Source organism: Galendromus occidentalis, unplaced genomic scaffold (assembly GCF_000255335.2).
Source record: "Galendromus occidentalis unplaced genomic scaffold, Mocc_1.1 scf7180000077524, whole genome shotgun sequence".
Taxonomy (NCBI): Eukaryota; Metazoa; Arthropoda; class Arachnida; order Mesostigmata; family Phytoseiidae; genus Galendromus; species Galendromus occidentalis.
The window spans coordinates 736027-753190 of NW_003805512.1; the positions used below are offsets into that span (position 1 = coordinate 736027).

The 17164-nt window shown below is 52.4% G+C and overlaps 2 protein-coding genes across 2 annotated transcripts; one reads left to right on the forward strand and one right to left on the reverse strand.

Annotated features, from left to right (window-relative positions):
• Positions 1 to 390: 390 nt before the first annotated feature.
• LOC100907044 (alpha-tocopherol transfer protein-like) lies at positions 391 to 3458 on the reverse strand. The gene is made up of 3 exons (XM_003747681.1): positions 2865 to 3458; positions 724 to 854; positions 391 to 562 (listed from the first exon to the last, which is right to left on the reverse strand). The coding sequence occupies exons 1-3, from the start codon at positions 3456 to 3458 to the stop codon at positions 391 to 393; spliced, it is 897 nt and encodes a 298-aa protein (XP_003747729.1).
• Positions 3459 to 8398: 4940 nt separating this feature from the next.
• CYLD (ubiquitin carboxyl-terminal hydrolase CYLD) lies at positions 8399 to 15436 on the forward strand. The gene is made up of 11 exons (XM_003747533.2): positions 8399 to 8518; positions 9213 to 9300; positions 12749 to 12808; positions 12912 to 13219; positions 13358 to 13459; positions 13560 to 13688; positions 13779 to 13946; positions 14065 to 14259; positions 14346 to 14515; positions 14614 to 14831; positions 14939 to 15436. Exons 1-11 carry the CDS (start codon positions 8516 to 8518, stop codon positions 15109 to 15111), a joined length of 1614 nt encoding a protein of 537 aa, XP_003747581.1. The 5' UTR covers positions 8399 to 8515; the 3' UTR covers positions 15112 to 15436.
• Positions 15437 to 17164: the final 1728 nt, after the last annotated feature.

Sequence of the window (17164 nt, forward strand, 5' to 3'; positions counted from 1 at the left end):
GAAATTCATCGTGAGAGCCTCGATTAGACTCTTGCCCCAAGATCGAGCGTCACATATAGTTCTGATGAGCGGGAGTATTCATCAAAGCCTACTCTTTTTCTATCTTCGGAAGCTCCCCCGAGGGACACGATCTGCACAACCACCTTCTGAGGAACCGATAAACGCTGTGCATGAGTCTATCTACCTTCACGTCACTGCGCGGTAACCGTCTCGTGCTACAGCTCGCGGAATACGAACTGACTCTGCCGAATGATTAGGAGCATCGGATCTCCGTCAGCTGTCCTCTCGGATCACCACGAGATATCGAGGCACTCTCTAGTATGTTCTCTCTTATGCTTCGTTGGAATGAGAAATCGAGACGGATTCCCGGAAAGAGCACCGAGCTAGTAACTAGACGTCATATCCATAATAACTATTCTCTACAATGCGGTCGTGCATTGCGTACAGCTCGGGGAGGAACCAGAAATCCAGAGGTCCCGTCAGGCCACCGTACTCCTCTGGGAGAATTTCTCGGGGAATGTACTCGTGCAACGATGCCATGTTGGACCCGTGGAGGTAATACCTGTTGGGGGATTGCCGAATGAACCCATTAGATTTCCGCAAGAGTAAGATTGACTGGTGATCAAGGGCGAATTCCGCCCATCTACCCCAGTTTTTTCGAAGTCCTCGGAGAACTCCTACCAGGAATATGCATGAAAACATGAATTTTTCCGTAGGAATTACCTGTTCCTCAATTTCGGTGGCACGAAAGATTTACCGATGGCGAAGCCAATATTCCACAGGTAGGATTGATTCACAATGTGCACCTTCTTAATGCTCAGCGGATAGCTCTCCTGGGCGAAGCCCAACATTTGCTGTAAAAAGTGATCAAATTCTAGCATCACCCACACTCATGATTGTAATATATTATAATACTAGAATCTTCGCCACCGTCACAGGCCTGCTGGCGGACACCCTGATTTTCCCCGTGAGCTGTTCGTGTTGAACAGCACTTTCTCAGCCCAGAAAGATGATGGATACGCGCTCGATGAAGACCAGAAGCGTAAGACGACTCGCGCGATCGTTTAGAGACTCTGACGAGTTTCCTCAATTCCCTCATTCGCTTCCGGAAGCTGTAAACAAAAGCAGCTCCCACAAAGAGACGGGACGTCGCGCGAGTATTCGCGTTCTGAATGACGGTCATCAATGGAGAAGTCATCAGAAACAGGGTCTGGGTACCGACAATACTTTTCTTTCACATGAGACGACAACTGGTAACATGGGACCATACAAGTACGAGTACAGGCACTCGCACGTGCCGGAGAAGTGTTGTCGGGAAGAAAAATGGCAATGCAGGCGAGCTCGCACAATCGATGGTTTGGTAAGCGGCAGCAGTTCGCGGATTCATTCGCGTAAGTCGCGGCGGCTGCTGCTGTTGTGGCTGGCGCTGCCGTTGACCGGACGTGAGTTGCACAAGATATATCCGAAAATTGCGGAGGAATTTCCTTTTCTCAGCAACTCAATGTTCGTCTCCGCGTCGGTTTTGTCATCGCTCTTAGCTGGGAGTGTCTCCCAACTCCCAACGATCGAAAATACTCCCGATTTACCCGTGGTATCACAGGCGGAATGAGATCAAGGAGGAACTGGGGAAAGCCTGAGTTTGATTTCGCAGGGCATCGGGCAACTTCGACGCTTAGAAATCCGGATCGGAAGTAAATCCGACACATAATTGGATTTTCCCGTTACCGACTGTGTCAGTAGCCTACTAATTACGCGAATAAGTCCTGATTGATAAACATACGGAGAACGAAAGTGGTTGCGCAATCGTTCTCAAACTATCGGCAAAGAGCGACTCTCTGATCTGTCGTCGCCGGAAAATGTCCGGTCTCCCAGGAAAAATCATTTTCGCCCAGTGAACCTCGGCATACTTGACGCTAGCTGCCGCAGACTTCTTGTCCACCTTTGTATTCATTGAACATTATTTTTCGACGGCCCAGAAACGAACTTTGACCGCAGATGAATAATCACGATGAGAGTCTGTGCGTCTGCCAGGAGAGGCCACCGTGTGACGAAAGGATGAAGTAGAAATATTCCAACGATCGCACCCGCTGAACAAGCCTTTCGACATTCGACATGTATGAATAGTTTCTATTTTCTCGTCTGCTCCCGCGAACCAGACCACGATTCCTTGCCTCGCGAAAAAGTTTTCCCATATGTAACGACGCTTCCTGATAGATCCTCAGCTGTTCGGACGATAGGGCAACCCCCGGCGCGGCGGGTTCTGGAGAATCCGGCGACACAAGTCTGCCACCTCTGCGACTCACTAAGTTTTTCTGGAAGTGTACTGATGACTATGTAATGGAGAAAACAGAGAACGAGGAGGCCGACTCCGTCCGAATTTCTGTCCCCGTTCACGACAGAGCCCTGGACGCGAATAATGTCTCTCCACAGAAACTATTTCTTCGATAGAGAATTATTTGAAAAGCTTTATGATCAGTCAAAATGAATTTCTCGGTCCCGCGAAAAATACTCCGCGCCTGTCGGACAGTCGAAGTATCTATCTGCCCAGATAGACCTCCCAAGAGGATCGATGACGTCAAGGAGGTTTTGCAAGTCGAGGTGAGAAAACAATAGCGACTGCAGCAAAAGTGAGGTCATCAAAATAGATCGGACTCGCTCCCGAGTATCCATGCGGACACTGACAGTGCACGGACCGGATAAATGAGCTATTATTTTCTTTTTGATCATTGCATAACGACCGAACGTTTGGATCATCGCCAGTACTAGCAAGATGGTTCCATCGAGGCTCCATACCATGTCTCGCTCGGACGTCTTCATACCCGACAGTTTATAAACAAACGAATCCCACCGGGAGCTTTACTTACGGATATGTAATCCGGTGTCACGTATCTGATCAGCCAACTGTATTCCAATCCTTGCAAGTCGATAATAACGGTGAATCCATTGAGCTGCACTTCAGGGAGATCCATTACCAATTCGCCGGCGTAAACCGCCGGGGTGTAAATATCTAGAGGACCGTGTCCAGTCGAGGGACGCCACTTGCCGAAACGACAGATAATAACGGCCGTTCCGTCCCTCGGATTCCTGTGCTTGAGGATCGTACCACATTGGAGATCGTAGAGCTGAGCGAAGTCTCTGGGGCCCATGCCTACGGGAACGTACAAAGTGGGATTCTGTAGGCGCACTTTGTAGAAGTTGCACATCAGCTTGTAGGCCTTCTCCACATTGAATTTCCGAGCGCGTAGGAAACGCAGCAAAAAACGGTCATCGTCAACTTTCGGCGTGAACTCTTCCACCATGGCGAGTTTTCTCCGGAAATCGCGCAAGGCCTGCGCCCGTCTGGTCAGGGTCTCGCCCATAAGCTTCTCGGCGCGCTTCAAGAAATCGGGGCCTTCCTCCGCGTCCGTCACGACGATGAGGCTCAGCGAGTCGCCTGAAACCTTCGGCACCTCCAACATGGTCGTTTGAGCCGATCGGCGTACTCCTCCGAGATGAAAATTCACTTATGCCACATTCACTGTTGCCCCGTCTGGCCGCGGCAACCGAGCTATCTAACGGTCCGCTGAATTGTTCTGCAGATCCTTCTTGTCAGTTGAGAGAGGGCGAAGTCTAGCTCAGACTTCAGAAGCTTTCAGGGCTGATGCCTCTCGCTCAGTCAGTCGCCGACGCACGCAGGAATACCGCAGGTAAGAATTCTTTCCAGATTCTCCGTCGACGCGCATTCAGTTCGACTTTTGATTGCACGTCACCGACGAATGATTTAACTACGATAGCTCTCGCACAATCAGGGAAGGGCCTCTAATCTTGTCATATCATTGGCTATGGAGAGCGGTGTCAGAGAGGGAGGAACTCCCCTCTGTGTATCCGATAGAATAAATTACCCCGTTTGTGGGAAGCGATCCATCTGATAAGGAACTTATTGGAAAAGGCTAGAGTATCCACTCTGGGAGCCGCCTCCGCCACTGTGGGGGCTCGTTATTCAGTTTGCTCCCGGAGCGTTGGGCCACGAAATATATTAAAGTCAATGAGCGCTGGCAAGCGTAGTGGTCATGAAATAAGTTACCAGAAATCTGCTCGAGGCTACGGAATCTACAGGGTTCCCTTATCGATTAAGCAGAGCGTATCCGTCTTGATGTCCTTGGGGATGATCCCCGCGCCGCGTATAAGGTAGTCGAGGAGGGAAATCATCCTTGAGTGATGTTGACATCCACGCGATTCTGCTCCTCGTTCCGTTGACGCTGATTGGAACGAACATTGAGCTATTCGTGCATGATCGCTTCCTCCGCGGAGCCGGCGCATAGATCATCGTTTGCCCGGCCGAGTCGGAAGGTGCGAGAAACCATGTGATAAAGGAGGCGATACGGATCGTGGAACAGCTGATCAATCTCCAGTGAGCAAAACAACTTTTTCCTCACGTGCTCGATAGAGACACAGACACCTGTGTATTGAATCCGGAGTTCCGGAGCGGAGGCAGACTGTGACTGATCAAGTTGTCCTGGCATGAAGGTCGCCTTCCCAGCCTGGTGCGTGCCGGATGGGACATCCTGCGAGAAGACTTTCTTTAATCACATTCCGGATTTTCGGAGCTCAAGGATTCGCATTGCAAATGGAGGAGCCTTAGTCAGAAATTTTCCATGGGCCGAATCAGTGACCTCACGAGGACATCGAGAATGCCGGACCGGGCCCTCCATGTCGAGCATCCCCAGAGATTCGGACGAAACCGGAAATCGGAGCGTCATTCGCGAACTAGGGGACTGTATCTGGGAACGAATTTTGTCATCACATCTCACTCAGATTTCATGCGAACCAAAATTATCGAGAAATAGCCTCGAGCGGATAACTGATTTCCTCTGGAAATTATCGCAACCATTCGGTACTCAAGGAATTCACACCTCCTTATCGAGCGCTCTCGGAGAATTCGTTCGCTGCCCCGGCAGCGAAAGAAAAACTGCTTGATTCTGCAAAGCGATGACCTTGAGAGCGGGTAGAGATTTTTCTGGATCGGATCCGAACTTGACTGAAAATTACTTTGACTAGGGTCGTCATTCTTTCAGCGCCGTTCGAAAAACTCTCGTGTAAATAGCTCCGAATTGTTCTTACGAAAGCGTAAGAAGTACATCGCTCGTCAGAAAGTTCTTCCGCGTTATAGATCGCAGGTGGACTTGATGACTGTCTCTGAAGGTACCCGGTGCGGTGGCTAACAAAGAAACGTTCCAACGGATAACCTGATAAGGCGGCATACGAAAGAGAGCAGGGCGAATAGATCGAATGAATATATGAGCCGATCCGACACTTGTTAGACGCTTGCGAAGGGATACATTCTGCAGCTTCGATATCGGACCGTCTCCATCGTTTTCTGGCAAGCCTCAAGAATGCCGACCGTCGAAGTGCGGGTCGTTCGTTTGCGGGGCGACTCAACTTACTGTGACCCTGGCCAAAAAGTTATGCGGCGATCCGCTATTAAGGCTGAGTCACTCCACATTACGCGAACAATAAATTCTTCAGGCAGGTGTTTGGACAATCGGAAAACAGTACTGACGATCGAATGTGTAGTTCAATAGGACTTTTTTCTGCTAGGACCGAGAGAGGGAATGAAATTCCTTCGCGGCGGGCACATGAAAGGCTCCACAGGGGGAGGGCGGGGGTGTATGGATCATCTCGATAGGGCATGCGGCCAGTGTCCGGTTCACGATTTTTCCAGGAAGTTCCTGATTCTTTGAGCCTGGGTCCCGAGCTTCCTCAGGGGGCCCGTTTTTAGCGGCGAGAGGCCGCACCACGCGTCCGGAGTTTCCTCGAATAGTTCACAATCGGTGTCATTCCTCTGATTCGAATCGATGGACGCGCTCATAAGTCTTTAATATGAAAATAGGCGAGTCGACAACCCAAATCTCTTACTGGGAAACATTTCTTCATAGGATCAAGCTCGCCAAGAGATCGAGTTAGCTCCGTGACATCCGCAATCTGATTTCCCTGAATTTCCTCTTCCTCACCACACCGATTTAGATGGTGGATAGATAAAGGCTCTCGCTGGTCATGGATCCGTCACAAGAAAGGAATCTCTGAAGAAGCCACGAGGGATCCTCGAGAAACGTCGGTCTCGCTCCCGCTAGCTAGAAATGCAGGCTCGAAGCTGCGCTCTCATCATACTCCAGGCTTCAGGCATGAGGCATGTTGGTTTCGGTATTCTCGATCGATAGCAGCTGTGCACTCGAGTACCCCCGGACCATCACGGTGGCCGATTGCGCCCGCACGGAGAGCGATCGTCACGTCGGCGACCGATCTCCGAACTCTCTTCCAGGAGCGAGGGAAGGTTCCGGATGTGGCCGCGGTGCACGTGTCGTCGACGGAAGATCAAGGTATCTGCGTGAGAGGATTGGCCGCTCAGGACTCGCTCTATGGCTCGAGAGGCAGGGGCGATTATTCTGCTGCTCTAGTCGAGCAGATGGAACCGGACCGTCGCAACTGATGAGGAAGCTAGGTATCGTATACTGGCGGCGACGAGGAGAGGGGGAATTCGCTTCTTGTCAGGGCTGAGCGGGTATTCCGAGGGAGCGCTAGCGGGCGAACTGGGAATTTTCTTGTGAGTCCGCCGTTCGAATGTATCCCGTGTTTTCACCGCTGCGGGAGAGTTCCTCCCGCGGCGTCCAGTTTCTGAATGTCCACGATGCGTTTCTCCGACTTATCGGTGGAGCGGCCGGCAGCGATTCGGGTTTGACATCAATCCGTGAAGGCCTCGACACCGACCGGGGAAGGACACAACCTTCGCGCGAGGATGCAGGGGTCGGATGTGATGTCGAGGGTTGGTTCCGAGGAGCTTCATTGTAGACGAAGTCCCTTCTTGAGATTTCGATACCAGATTCGAATGCCCACCACTTCAGTCTCAATTGATGCGTGTAAGTGAGAGGGGCTATTCACATACCCCCATGAGCCGCAGCATTTCGGTCCGATTTCTCTCCCGTTGCGCCTCAATGCTCGGAGCGACGAAATTAACAGACGACGCTTCTCTCATTCAACTCCACCTACCCTTGAATTCAATTTCAGCGGAGCCCGCCTAGTCGGATAATCGGCCATCCGGACAATCGGCCGACCCGATTCTCAGGCCGCTCCTTCTCGGGCCCAGTCGCATTCTGTCCGTGTTATTCTGACGTGTTGAGTCGGCCAACCCGCTCATTAGGCTTCGTAGGCCCGAACCCGATGCTGACGGCCAGAGCGGGTTCCATTGAAAACTCCCTCGAGTCGGACTATTCCTTCCCGGTCCCTAATGATTGAGACCGTCGAATGGAGCGTTCCCCGGAAATCCACCTGGTGAATGTCATGGGTCTCTCGTTCAGGCGCCTGGTACCGGGAAATTCGGTCAACATCTTGTTTCACGTGGGTCAGTTCCAATGATCACGCGGCCGATGGTATTTCTTTTGTCCAGATATCAGCCGTGAAGAGCTGAAAGCGTACATGGCAGTCTCAAACTGCTGGGGGGGAAGCGTGTGTATATCTGATTGAAAAAGCGTGAAATCTCTGAAGGACTTCGGACCTCATCGAAGGGAAACGCGACCGTGAATCCGTCGTAGTCCGGCCTAACTCGCGGAACCTGGCCCTCGATCCGCCCTCGACCATAGCGATACCTCGTGTGTGACACTTGACACCCTCAGTAGAGGAATATACAGGCATCCGTTCCCGTGGGCCGCCTCGTCCCGCAGCGTCGCCGCGGAGATTTACGTTTCGAAATACAGACAATGGATCTCTTCAAGCCGGGAGTTGGGACGTGCATCGGGGCTCATGCACCTCATAGCCAGCCGGGGAATATTGACAGCGCCAGGGTGCCATCCGAGTGTTCCACGGGGGAGCATACATGTGCAATCCTCCATTCTGAAACATCCATAGCCTGCGCAGAGCGGATATGAGTCGTCGTTGGCGACTGGCTTGCAACGCTTTTCCGCGCCCTGGGAACTCAGCAAAGATCACAGTCATCAGTGTCTCCAATCTGTATCGCTTCTCCTCGACTTTTCCTCGCTATTCTAGAACAACTCCCCCATGGATTCAATACACGCACAACTGTACGGAATCTCAGCCATACGCGCAGGTTCTCGCGTCGAATCCGACTCGAGCCCAGTGACCACTGACTGGGCAAGGGCGCACCTGAGGGGAGAGGAGCCCGAGTGGTTTCGTAATACACAGCCAGCTGACTTATGTCAAAATATCGAGTTTTCACCGACACCAAATCGGGAAGTCTTCTCTCGACAGTATGGAGAAAAGTCGAAAGTGTACAGCATGGGACTTTATCGGCCAGCGGTTATCGAGAGTCTGAGTAGATGACACAGTGGTCAGCCGGCTCGGGAAGCTGATTGAGAAGTTCGGAAACCGGTTCATCACTCACGAAACGTCGGCTCGGCAATCTCTTCCATAAAGTTGAACTGTCAAGAGCAAAAATTGTGACTCGGGGATGGAGAATCTACGAAACCGATTACTCCGGAGGACTAGCATCCGCTAGGAATTCTAAAGCAGCCGATGTTCGGCTGACATGGTGAGTTGCTAAGACTGCTAGTGGACTTCATGTGACATCAGCGTTTCGCCCACGCCTATGGAAAGCATTGAACACGATCTCGGTAGATGTCAGTCATTCAGAAGATATCGATGAAAGCAAAATCGTTTCCGAAGTACACCGCTGTCATTTCCGGTCTAGGATCGAGAGGTTGCCTCGCTTCGTAGTCTCACGGATTAAGATTGAGATGTCAACGATTCAGATAATGCCGCTGGAGTGCGAACAGCGAAGGGTCTTTTCTATCATTCCTTAAAAGTCCTCCGCTTCGTTTGCGTTCCCGTGCGGTCACGTGCACTTGCTCGAGTTGTTCGGAGATACGTCGCGACATACGAGTCGCTGGTGAATCCGCTGTGTCATGATACGACTCAGAGCGACGATTACGTCGATAATCGCGAAAGCACGCGCCGTCGTTGACAAGATCGAAGTGAGCAGAAATCGATGTCGGGAGAAAGCCCCGCGACTGGTTCCTCGCCTCACCTTACGGTGCTTGAGTTCCAAAGAACTTCCACTGTTCAGGGAGGTTCACGTGAACACGGATTCCCCGCACCTCGGCGAGAATAATTAGGCTCTCCTGGGGAGGCCGGAGCGAAACTTTAGGCGCAGAGTGGCCGAAAGGAACGGGAAGCGGAGATGACAAATCTGGGAGCTCCCTCATGACTTCTTCTCTCGATTGCAGGACAAACGCTTCAACGACATTCCGAAACCAAAATACGTTCCTCTGGAGAAGCTGATCGGGAGTCGTGAACACAAGATGCACTCGAATGGTAAGTACATTCGGATCAGACTCCTCACACACTGGACAACGATCTCTGACGGGGTTTTGAGAGGAATGTCCCTCGGATCAATCGAATAATCCAAGGAGAACGGCTCTCCCGAAGCTTGGCTAATGCCTGAGCTACCATCTCCCATGAGCGGCTCGGAGAAGTGTCACGACCACCGCCGTGCTGACTTCGAGCGGTTCTTCTCCCTCTCCTCGATGGTCAGCATCGGCGACCGCTGTCGCGGAGAAAATCTCGGCGCCTACAGCGGAACTCGTTCGCGCTGTGCTCTAACCCAGTTCCTCGTCACCCGCGAGGACCGCTGCTCGCCGACCGACAGCGATAGTGCGTTGCCTGCTACTAATTATGCTGCCGTGATTGCGAGTTGTGCTCGAGAGCTCGTTCGAACCGAGAACTCGAAGAATGTCTTCCATGGAATCGAACCGGGTCCGGGAGCGGAGTCCCGGCAGCGAAAGTTTCTATTCGGCCCGTGAAGAAGACTCGGCATCTCTCGCCTCTCTCTACATGGACGCTTACGATGACTTGACTGCGGACGAGTTCCAAAGTGCGGAGGAATCGGAACGGGAGTCGACCCCTCTCGGACGCGAGAGTTCCGCGGAGTCCACGCCCCGACAAACGCCCGCAAGAGAAATCCGAAGGAACGAGTTGCCGCATCAACTTGAGAAGCGGCACAGCCACGATTATGGCTCGCTGCTCCACAGAGCGGTGGGGGAGCCTTTGATTCTGCAACGGAGCTGTAGCTACATGCGGGACGGTCCCTTCGGAGAACGGCCGATGCAGAGGATCCGTAGCTACAGCTCCGTGGATTATCTCAACGACTCTTACGATCTCAGCCGGCCTGGAAGAAGGCCACCGCCAGATCGTAAACGTCAGAGACAAATCTCTGTCGAGCGGATGGCACAGAAAGAACGCGGTCAGAGTGCGGAACCCGAAGTCCGATCAGAAGTTCGCTTGGCGTTTGAGAGTCCGTTCGACGTTCCGCTGCCCAAAGGCGAGGAGCTGGAGCAACTGAAGAAACGTCTGAGCTCTCTGGCCTCCCAAGGAGATGACACCGAGCTTTTTCATGAGAGAGAAGCGCACGAAACTGGCGCAGCTCAGACGAATGACAGCGGAGCACCCCCAGTTCCCCGACGATCGAGAGCCCGGGATTCGCGTGCCCCGATCCAGAGCGCTGAGATCGGACGGGAATTCCCTCTGGAGGAAGTAATTCGAAACTCGGAATTGAACAAGGATCCGCTCGCCTCGAGCCATGAGCCGGAATCTTCCGAGGTCGTCCCGTGGACGTCGAAGGTTCCCGAGTTTGGGATTGATCCGGCGGAGGAGCTGAAGTCTTCGAGGGAAGTAAACAACCCCGTGAGGCTTCCGACGAGCGAATCGAGCGGGAAGGAGCTCTCGACCGAGGAACGAGTCGATGCTCAAGATGGGGCTGCGCCTCTTGCTGGAGACAATCGCATTCCCATCGGCAATGCTCCCCGCGATTTCCTCGAGGGTGAATGTTTCGAATCATTTGGAGCCAGTTTCCTCGAGATCAAGTCATCCGTCCTCCCGATCGAGACTCAGGCTGAAGCGGTCTTCGTAGTTGAAGAGTTGGCTCCGGATTCCAAGGCACGTGGCAAGGACTCGATCGACGGAACACTCCAAGCTCGAGCTCTCGAATTCACTCACGATGAGTTCTCGGCTTCCCTTGGGCAAACCAGAAGCGAATTCGGAGAGCAGTACTCCGGGTTCCGTAGCGAGATCCGAACAGCTCCACCGAAATTCTCACAATCTATACCGTCTTCCAAAGAGAATAGTTCCTTATATATCAGAGACTCCCGTCCGAAGTTCGCGAGAACCGCCTCATTCGAATCGACGCCCACCTTCGTCCATAAGTCTGTGGGGAGTTTTGATCTGCAGTTCGACTTCGATCGATCCCCCTCGAGGGAATTTTCGCCGCCGCCGCCGTCATCGTATATGCCGTCGCGTCCGAGAAGCAAGCCGCCGGCATCGATGGACGACGGAAATTCATCGAGAGACCCCTTCTCGGGTTTTCCATTCCCCTCATGGGACAGTCCGTCGAAGAGGAAAGAACGAGCGAGATCGCCTCTGAGCGGTCTTCCCCCGCCCGGGAGGAGATCAGTCGTCGCTTCTGCTACGCCCGAAGACATCCCGAAAAGACCGGCGAGAACAAAACGCGGCGCGCGATCAGCAGGCGCGAGTCGACAGCACTCGATTTCGAGAGACGAAACCCGTGACAGCACGAGAGATCTTCACGAGCAAATTCAGAATCTGCTTTCGAGTTTGCAGAAAAAACTGAACAAAAGCAGCCCCCTCGGTCGATCCCCGACGCTCACGGACGACGCGGCGAGGGACGACTCCGACGGGAGGAATTCCATCACGGCGAGCAACTCCTCTCTTTCGTGGAAGCCCACCCGATACTCGTCTATCAGAAGAGAGGCCACGATGGAGAAACTTGAGAATATTCTGAGCACATCTTCCGAATCGAAGAGGAACATTCCGGCGGTATTCGATGCTGAGAGCATCGAGGAGCTCACTACGTATGGACATATCGGAGACTACGGAACTGCTGATAAGAAGGACAGCAAGATTTTCGAAGAGTTCGACAAACATTTCGACCTGATGCTAGAAGCGGACAGTGGGGAAGAGGATGACTTCGTAAAAATCGTGGATGACAATCATGCGGCTCAATCTTTCCGCATGAGCAACGTGAATGGGAACCGACCGAATCCCGTGGAGACAACGTCCGGGATACAGGATTTCGGGAAAACCCCGTTCGGATCGAACAGATCCGTCTCACTTCAAGGCCCCGCGAAGACCAACGAATCGGATAAGCCACCACCTGTTCCGTACAAGCGGAGAGGCTCGCGACTCCGAGCGAAAAGCTCCCCGCAGCAACAAATAATCGAGAAGCAGAATGAGCAGCTCAAGGAACTGCAGAAACATCAAGCGGAACTAGAGGAGAAGATGAGGATGCTTCAGGAACAATTAGAACTCCGGAAGAGCATCGATGATGAGCGAGCCCCATCGCTACCTGTTAAGCGAAGATTCTCGAGATCAATAAGCTGCGTTGAAAGTTTCTACAACGAGATTTCAAGTCAAAGTACGCCGAATCTCCCTGAGCGAGTGATTTTACCGAGTGATGAGGACTTCATCGATTTGCAAGCGAATCTTTTGGGTCAGGGAGATGCCGATTTTTACTATGGCGGCTGCCAATCGAACCTACCGATTCAACCGGGCTTCTTGAATATTCGACCGCAGGATAATTCTCTGCGGCAAGGTAGCCGACATTTGAGTTTTCCCCAGTCTTCGGCGTTTTTTGGAATTTCATTTTTCTCTTGCTTATTTTCGCTTCTTTGTCGTTTGCTCGACTACCACCCTCTGCCCTCCTCCGTCATGGATTTGCTCGAAAGTAATCATTTATGGTCCATTCCAGGCGATCATCGCTCGCCCGCAGAACGAGCGGATACATCGGGCAACCTTCAAATTCCATATGGTAAGTGTGAGATGTACCTGAGAACGCTCCGTCTTCAGTTGGGCGAATAGACCCGAACTCAAACCAGAATGGCCTCTTACCGAAACTCAACTCCGCTTTCCAGACGATTTTGTTTTTGAAGTCGGCTCCCCTGTGGGGGTGATGCTCCCGCCGGATCTACGACTCGGCAGCAACGCTGGCGGCGGTATGGCCTACGGTGTTGTTCGGTGGGCTGGTTACATAAACGATGAGCCGATGCTTGGCCTGGAAATGGATGAAGACGCTTTCAACGGGGGCTATCTGAACGACGTCTTCTACTTCGAATGCGAGCCCGGGAAAGGTTTTTTCGCGAGACCGGAACAATGTGTTCCGGACGAACGGATTCAGCAAATGACGCTCATGGACGAGAGTCCCCACGACGACCACGCTCTTGTGAGTATCTACTCCGAACCTTCGGGTGGAACGCCGGGAGGTGCTCAGAATCACCTACCCGATTATTCTCTTTCGATCGAAGATTCCTTCGAAGGGGAAGAACGATTTTTTCGAGAACAATTTTCTCTTCCGCTGCAGACCGTTGCTCACGACTCGCTCCCAGGCGATTTCCCACCATTGTTCAATGTGGTTAACAGTAAAGATCTCTCGTTGTTGGTTGGCCGATGCAAAGGAATACAGGTGAATAAGGGGCACGGACACGATGGAAATGAGAACGACAGAGAATTCTCCTCGGGAATCCTGGGACCACTATCTAATCTCCGTATGCTCTTGTCGCTAGGGTCATCATAATTCTTGTTACCTCGATGCGACGCTTTTCGCGATGTTCACCACAACCTCCGTGTTCGATTTTATATTGGATCGCCCTAGGGAAGAAGGAGACATTCCAGAATACGAAGAAGTGACAAGGGTGGGTGTGCGAAGGAACACACGGCGTCCTCGTTCCTCTGAAGAGATGCTTTCGATCATCCCTGAGAGTAATTCCGATTTCCTATCGCAGGTGCTAAAAGAAGATATAGTGAACTCGTTACGTGTGCATCGTTTCGTCGGCGCTGCTCAGGTGATGAAACTCCGGGAGCTCCTCGACAAGTTGGGCTCGGTATCGGGCCTGACATGCGAGGAGAAGGATCCTGAAGAGTTCCTGAATTGTCTCACACAGATGCTCCAGGTGAGAGATGAGGGAAAGTCCCCGTCTCCCTACGAGATGCTTATCGCCACTTCTCAGCGCGTTCATGCGCCGTATGGAGGGCTCTCTCAGAATCTAAGAAAGGCTCCCGCTGCCGCAGGTCGAACCGTTCCTCCATCTGAGCTCGGGACAGTCAGCTCATCTGTATCAAATGTTCGTGGAAAAAGATGAAGACCTTGGCTTGCCATGGTTCCAGCAAATCCTAGAACAGAGCTTCTTCCAGCAAGAATTGAAACTTCAACAGATGCCTTCGGTGTTTATAGTCCAAATGCCACGGTTCGGGAGACAATTTAAGGTGAGTGCCGCGGCCCATCTCGATCCGGATCCCCAACAAAGGTGAAATCGATAGACCCTTGCCATAAATGCAATTCCTCGTTGAAGGTGTACCCACGAGTATTGCCGAGCTTCCAGCTCGACATGACAGATCTTCTGATGAACTCCCCGCGTCCTTGTCATATATGTGCGAGCCTTGCACATCTTGAATGCATCAGCTGCTACCAACAAACAAAATCCATAGAGAAGAGCACTTTCTGTGATGCTTGCTATAACAGGTGCGGAAATTCCTCGAGATAGATTCCAGTCAGCGTTCCTGGAATCGGAGCCAGCCATCATATCGAACGTGCGTTATAAAGAACTTCTGATCCCCTAGGAAACATCTCCGCCTCTCGAGTCATCAGGCGAGTTCGAAGCGACTCACGGTCTCAGCCGGATTCCAGGACTTTTCTTCAACGAAACACCTACCGCGACAAACCATGGAGCTTTTCGCTCTTTTGTGCATCGAAACAAGCCATTATGTTGCTTTTGTTAAGTGTGGTCAACAGTCCAACAGTCCTTGGGTTTTCTTCGACTCGATGGCCGACAGACAAGGTTAGCCGTCTCAAGGCCATGAGAAGCAGATATTCCCCGATGAGATTGGGAATTCCATTCAGCGGATCGGGATATGGCATTCTAAATTCTCAATATTTCCTTTCTAGGGCAGAACAATATCCCTGAAGTAGTCAATTGCGACGAAATCTATGAGTGGCTGCACCCGGAGAAGTTAGTCGCGCATCCGGACGACCGGAGCCTCCCACCTCTAGTGAAGAAGATCGTATCCGACGCCTACATGTGTTTCTATCGGAGCAACTCCGTGGCGATGTACAACTGAGCTCCTATTGAGCATCAGAGGCTGTCTCCCAATCAAGGGGCATGCCATGTTGGGGATTGGTCTCCAGCCCACGCCGACGCGAGCGACCCGGAGTAAAGACACACCGGGAGCACTCTCGAGCCCGCAATACCGGAGTGCTACCACTGCTCGTAATGATGTTCGGGAAAGGCCATGACTACATCATGCAGGCAACGCCGAGCAAAACTCCGAGCACGCGCTCCAAGGTCCCAGGGAGAGGCATCGGAATCCATGAAGTGATGAAGTTTTTTATGATTTCCAACTATTGTATGTAATCCTGGTTCGGGAGCGTTACCATCCGTGCTATTGCTCAGCCCTCCGCGAGAAATAAAAGGAGTCCGATGAGGCATCACAAGTCATGATGGATTTGTTGTTGACTCAGTCAGAGTTAAATCAGTGCTCGAAGCTACACACTCAAAGCCCGGGGAATTTCCGAACCCACGGTTTACAAGCGTGTTCGAGCGGATCTCTCATGCGCCAGGTCACAACGAGGGTGCGTTCGGTGAACGCTGAGTCGAGCTATCGGAGTCGAAAGAAACAACGGCCGTCCAAGCGGCTTTTCGAGAACTGTGGCGGAGAATCCCCGCCGTCGCTCTTCACCGAAGAGTTCCTTGCAGGGGAATGCCTCGCTGATTCACAGCTCCCTCAGAAGATTTTCTCAGCGAAGCGAGCCTCGATTCACAGTCAAGGAATCGGGAAAGATCGCGTCCCTGATTCGGAATCAGAGTCTCCCGGCCATCAGCCGGGAAGTACCCACTCGAATCCACAGAGACCTCATCGTATCGGAAGATTCGGGAGCCGCGTTTCCTATACCGGAGGGTCATCCATGCTCCGTAGATCCACCATTCGGAGATCTTAATGTTCGGAACGCGAAACACTTGGTGGAAACTGAGATAGCACGACTTAAAACTCCCCAAGTGTACTCTGCGAGAAAGAAAGCAGATATTGTAGTGCTTATCGTTATATCGTACGACAGTCGGAGGATTAATATGCCCAGCGACACCATACTGATCCTTCGGTCCGGACCCCACCCACCACCAGGGTCTTGTCCTACCAGAGTCATGAAAGCTGCGAACCACATTCCGGGCCGCCTGGTAGCGGACCTGTGTCTGCGGCGGCCTGTTCGAGACGAGTTTCGCACGTGTCCGAGTATCGCCGCGCGAATGTCCACCTCGACCTGTGCGTGTAAGATCCTTCAATTTGGACGATGATGAAAATCGGCTTCCTCAACCAGCTATGCGATGAGCATCAGGCAGGGCTGAGCATGGAGAGCCGTTCCCAAGAATATCGCGGAATTCGGATGCGTCGAGACGGGATGACTCATCAGTCATCAGATCACACCGGTCGGAAGGTCTGATTGAGCAGATCTGCTGGATGAGCATACAGACAGTCAATTGAATGACTCACGAGGGGAATGGTCGTGAAACAGTAATAACAATCTGATCGAAGGAAGGCTCCTGGGACTCCTGGGGGAACTCGGATGAGTCGGAACGGCAGGATCGGGCACCTCCCGTCGCGATTCGCATCTTGAATCGTGCCTAGCGTCTAGGTCGATGGCGACCGGCGCTTGGTTCCAATTTGCAATCCATGACGGCGACGCGAATCGCGGATCAACTTAAAAACGAAATCTAGGCCAAGAGCGACTCATCGCCTTGCCACCTCGGCCTGAGCATCTCGTACATGACGTCCATAAGCCTCCAACAACATTATTTGGATCCTCTCGCCCCTGAACTCAGTCGGAGAAACTCTGATCTTATAATAATCGAATTCGTCTTCGAACATCATCATGAATATCGACGATAGGTCGAGCATTCGAGCAGGACCCCCTTTACACTCACAGCCATGGATGGCGCCGCAGGCGATCAGCTTTTGGAGTATTCGAAACTTCGTCGTCTTTCCAAAGCAATGAGCCGGTGACGGCTTTCTCGTTCGGCCCCCGAAACGGCCGTGGCCCCAAGGGACCGCGGCCACGACGGATTGAACGGGTTCGCGGCCTCTGCTCGGTCGCCGTTGATCCTCAACTTTTCTGTCTGCC

Bases quoted from the DNA above. Each gene is read 5' to 3' on its own strand.
- LOC100907044 (XM_003747681.1), bottom strand. From the start codon at position 3,458: ATGTTGGAGGTGCCGAAGGTTTCAGGCGACTCGCTGAGCCTCATCGTC. The intron at 855-2,864 runs GTAAGTAAAGCT...CACTTTTTACAG, and splicing joins TGACACCGGATTACATATCC to CAAATGTTGGGCTTCGCCCA. The intron at 563-723 runs GTAATTCCTACG...ATCCCCCAACAG, and splicing joins CCACCGAAATTGAGGAACAG to GTATTACCTCCACGGGTCCA.
- CYLD (XM_003747533.2), top strand. The intron at 13,947-14,064 runs GTGAGAGATGAG...CCGCTGCCGCAG, and splicing joins GTCTCACACAGATGCTCCAG to GTCGAACCGTTCCTCCATCT. The intron at 14,832-14,938 runs GTTAGCCGTCTC...TTTCCTTTCTAG, and splicing joins CTCGATGGCCGACAGACAAG to GGCAGAACAATATCCCTGAA.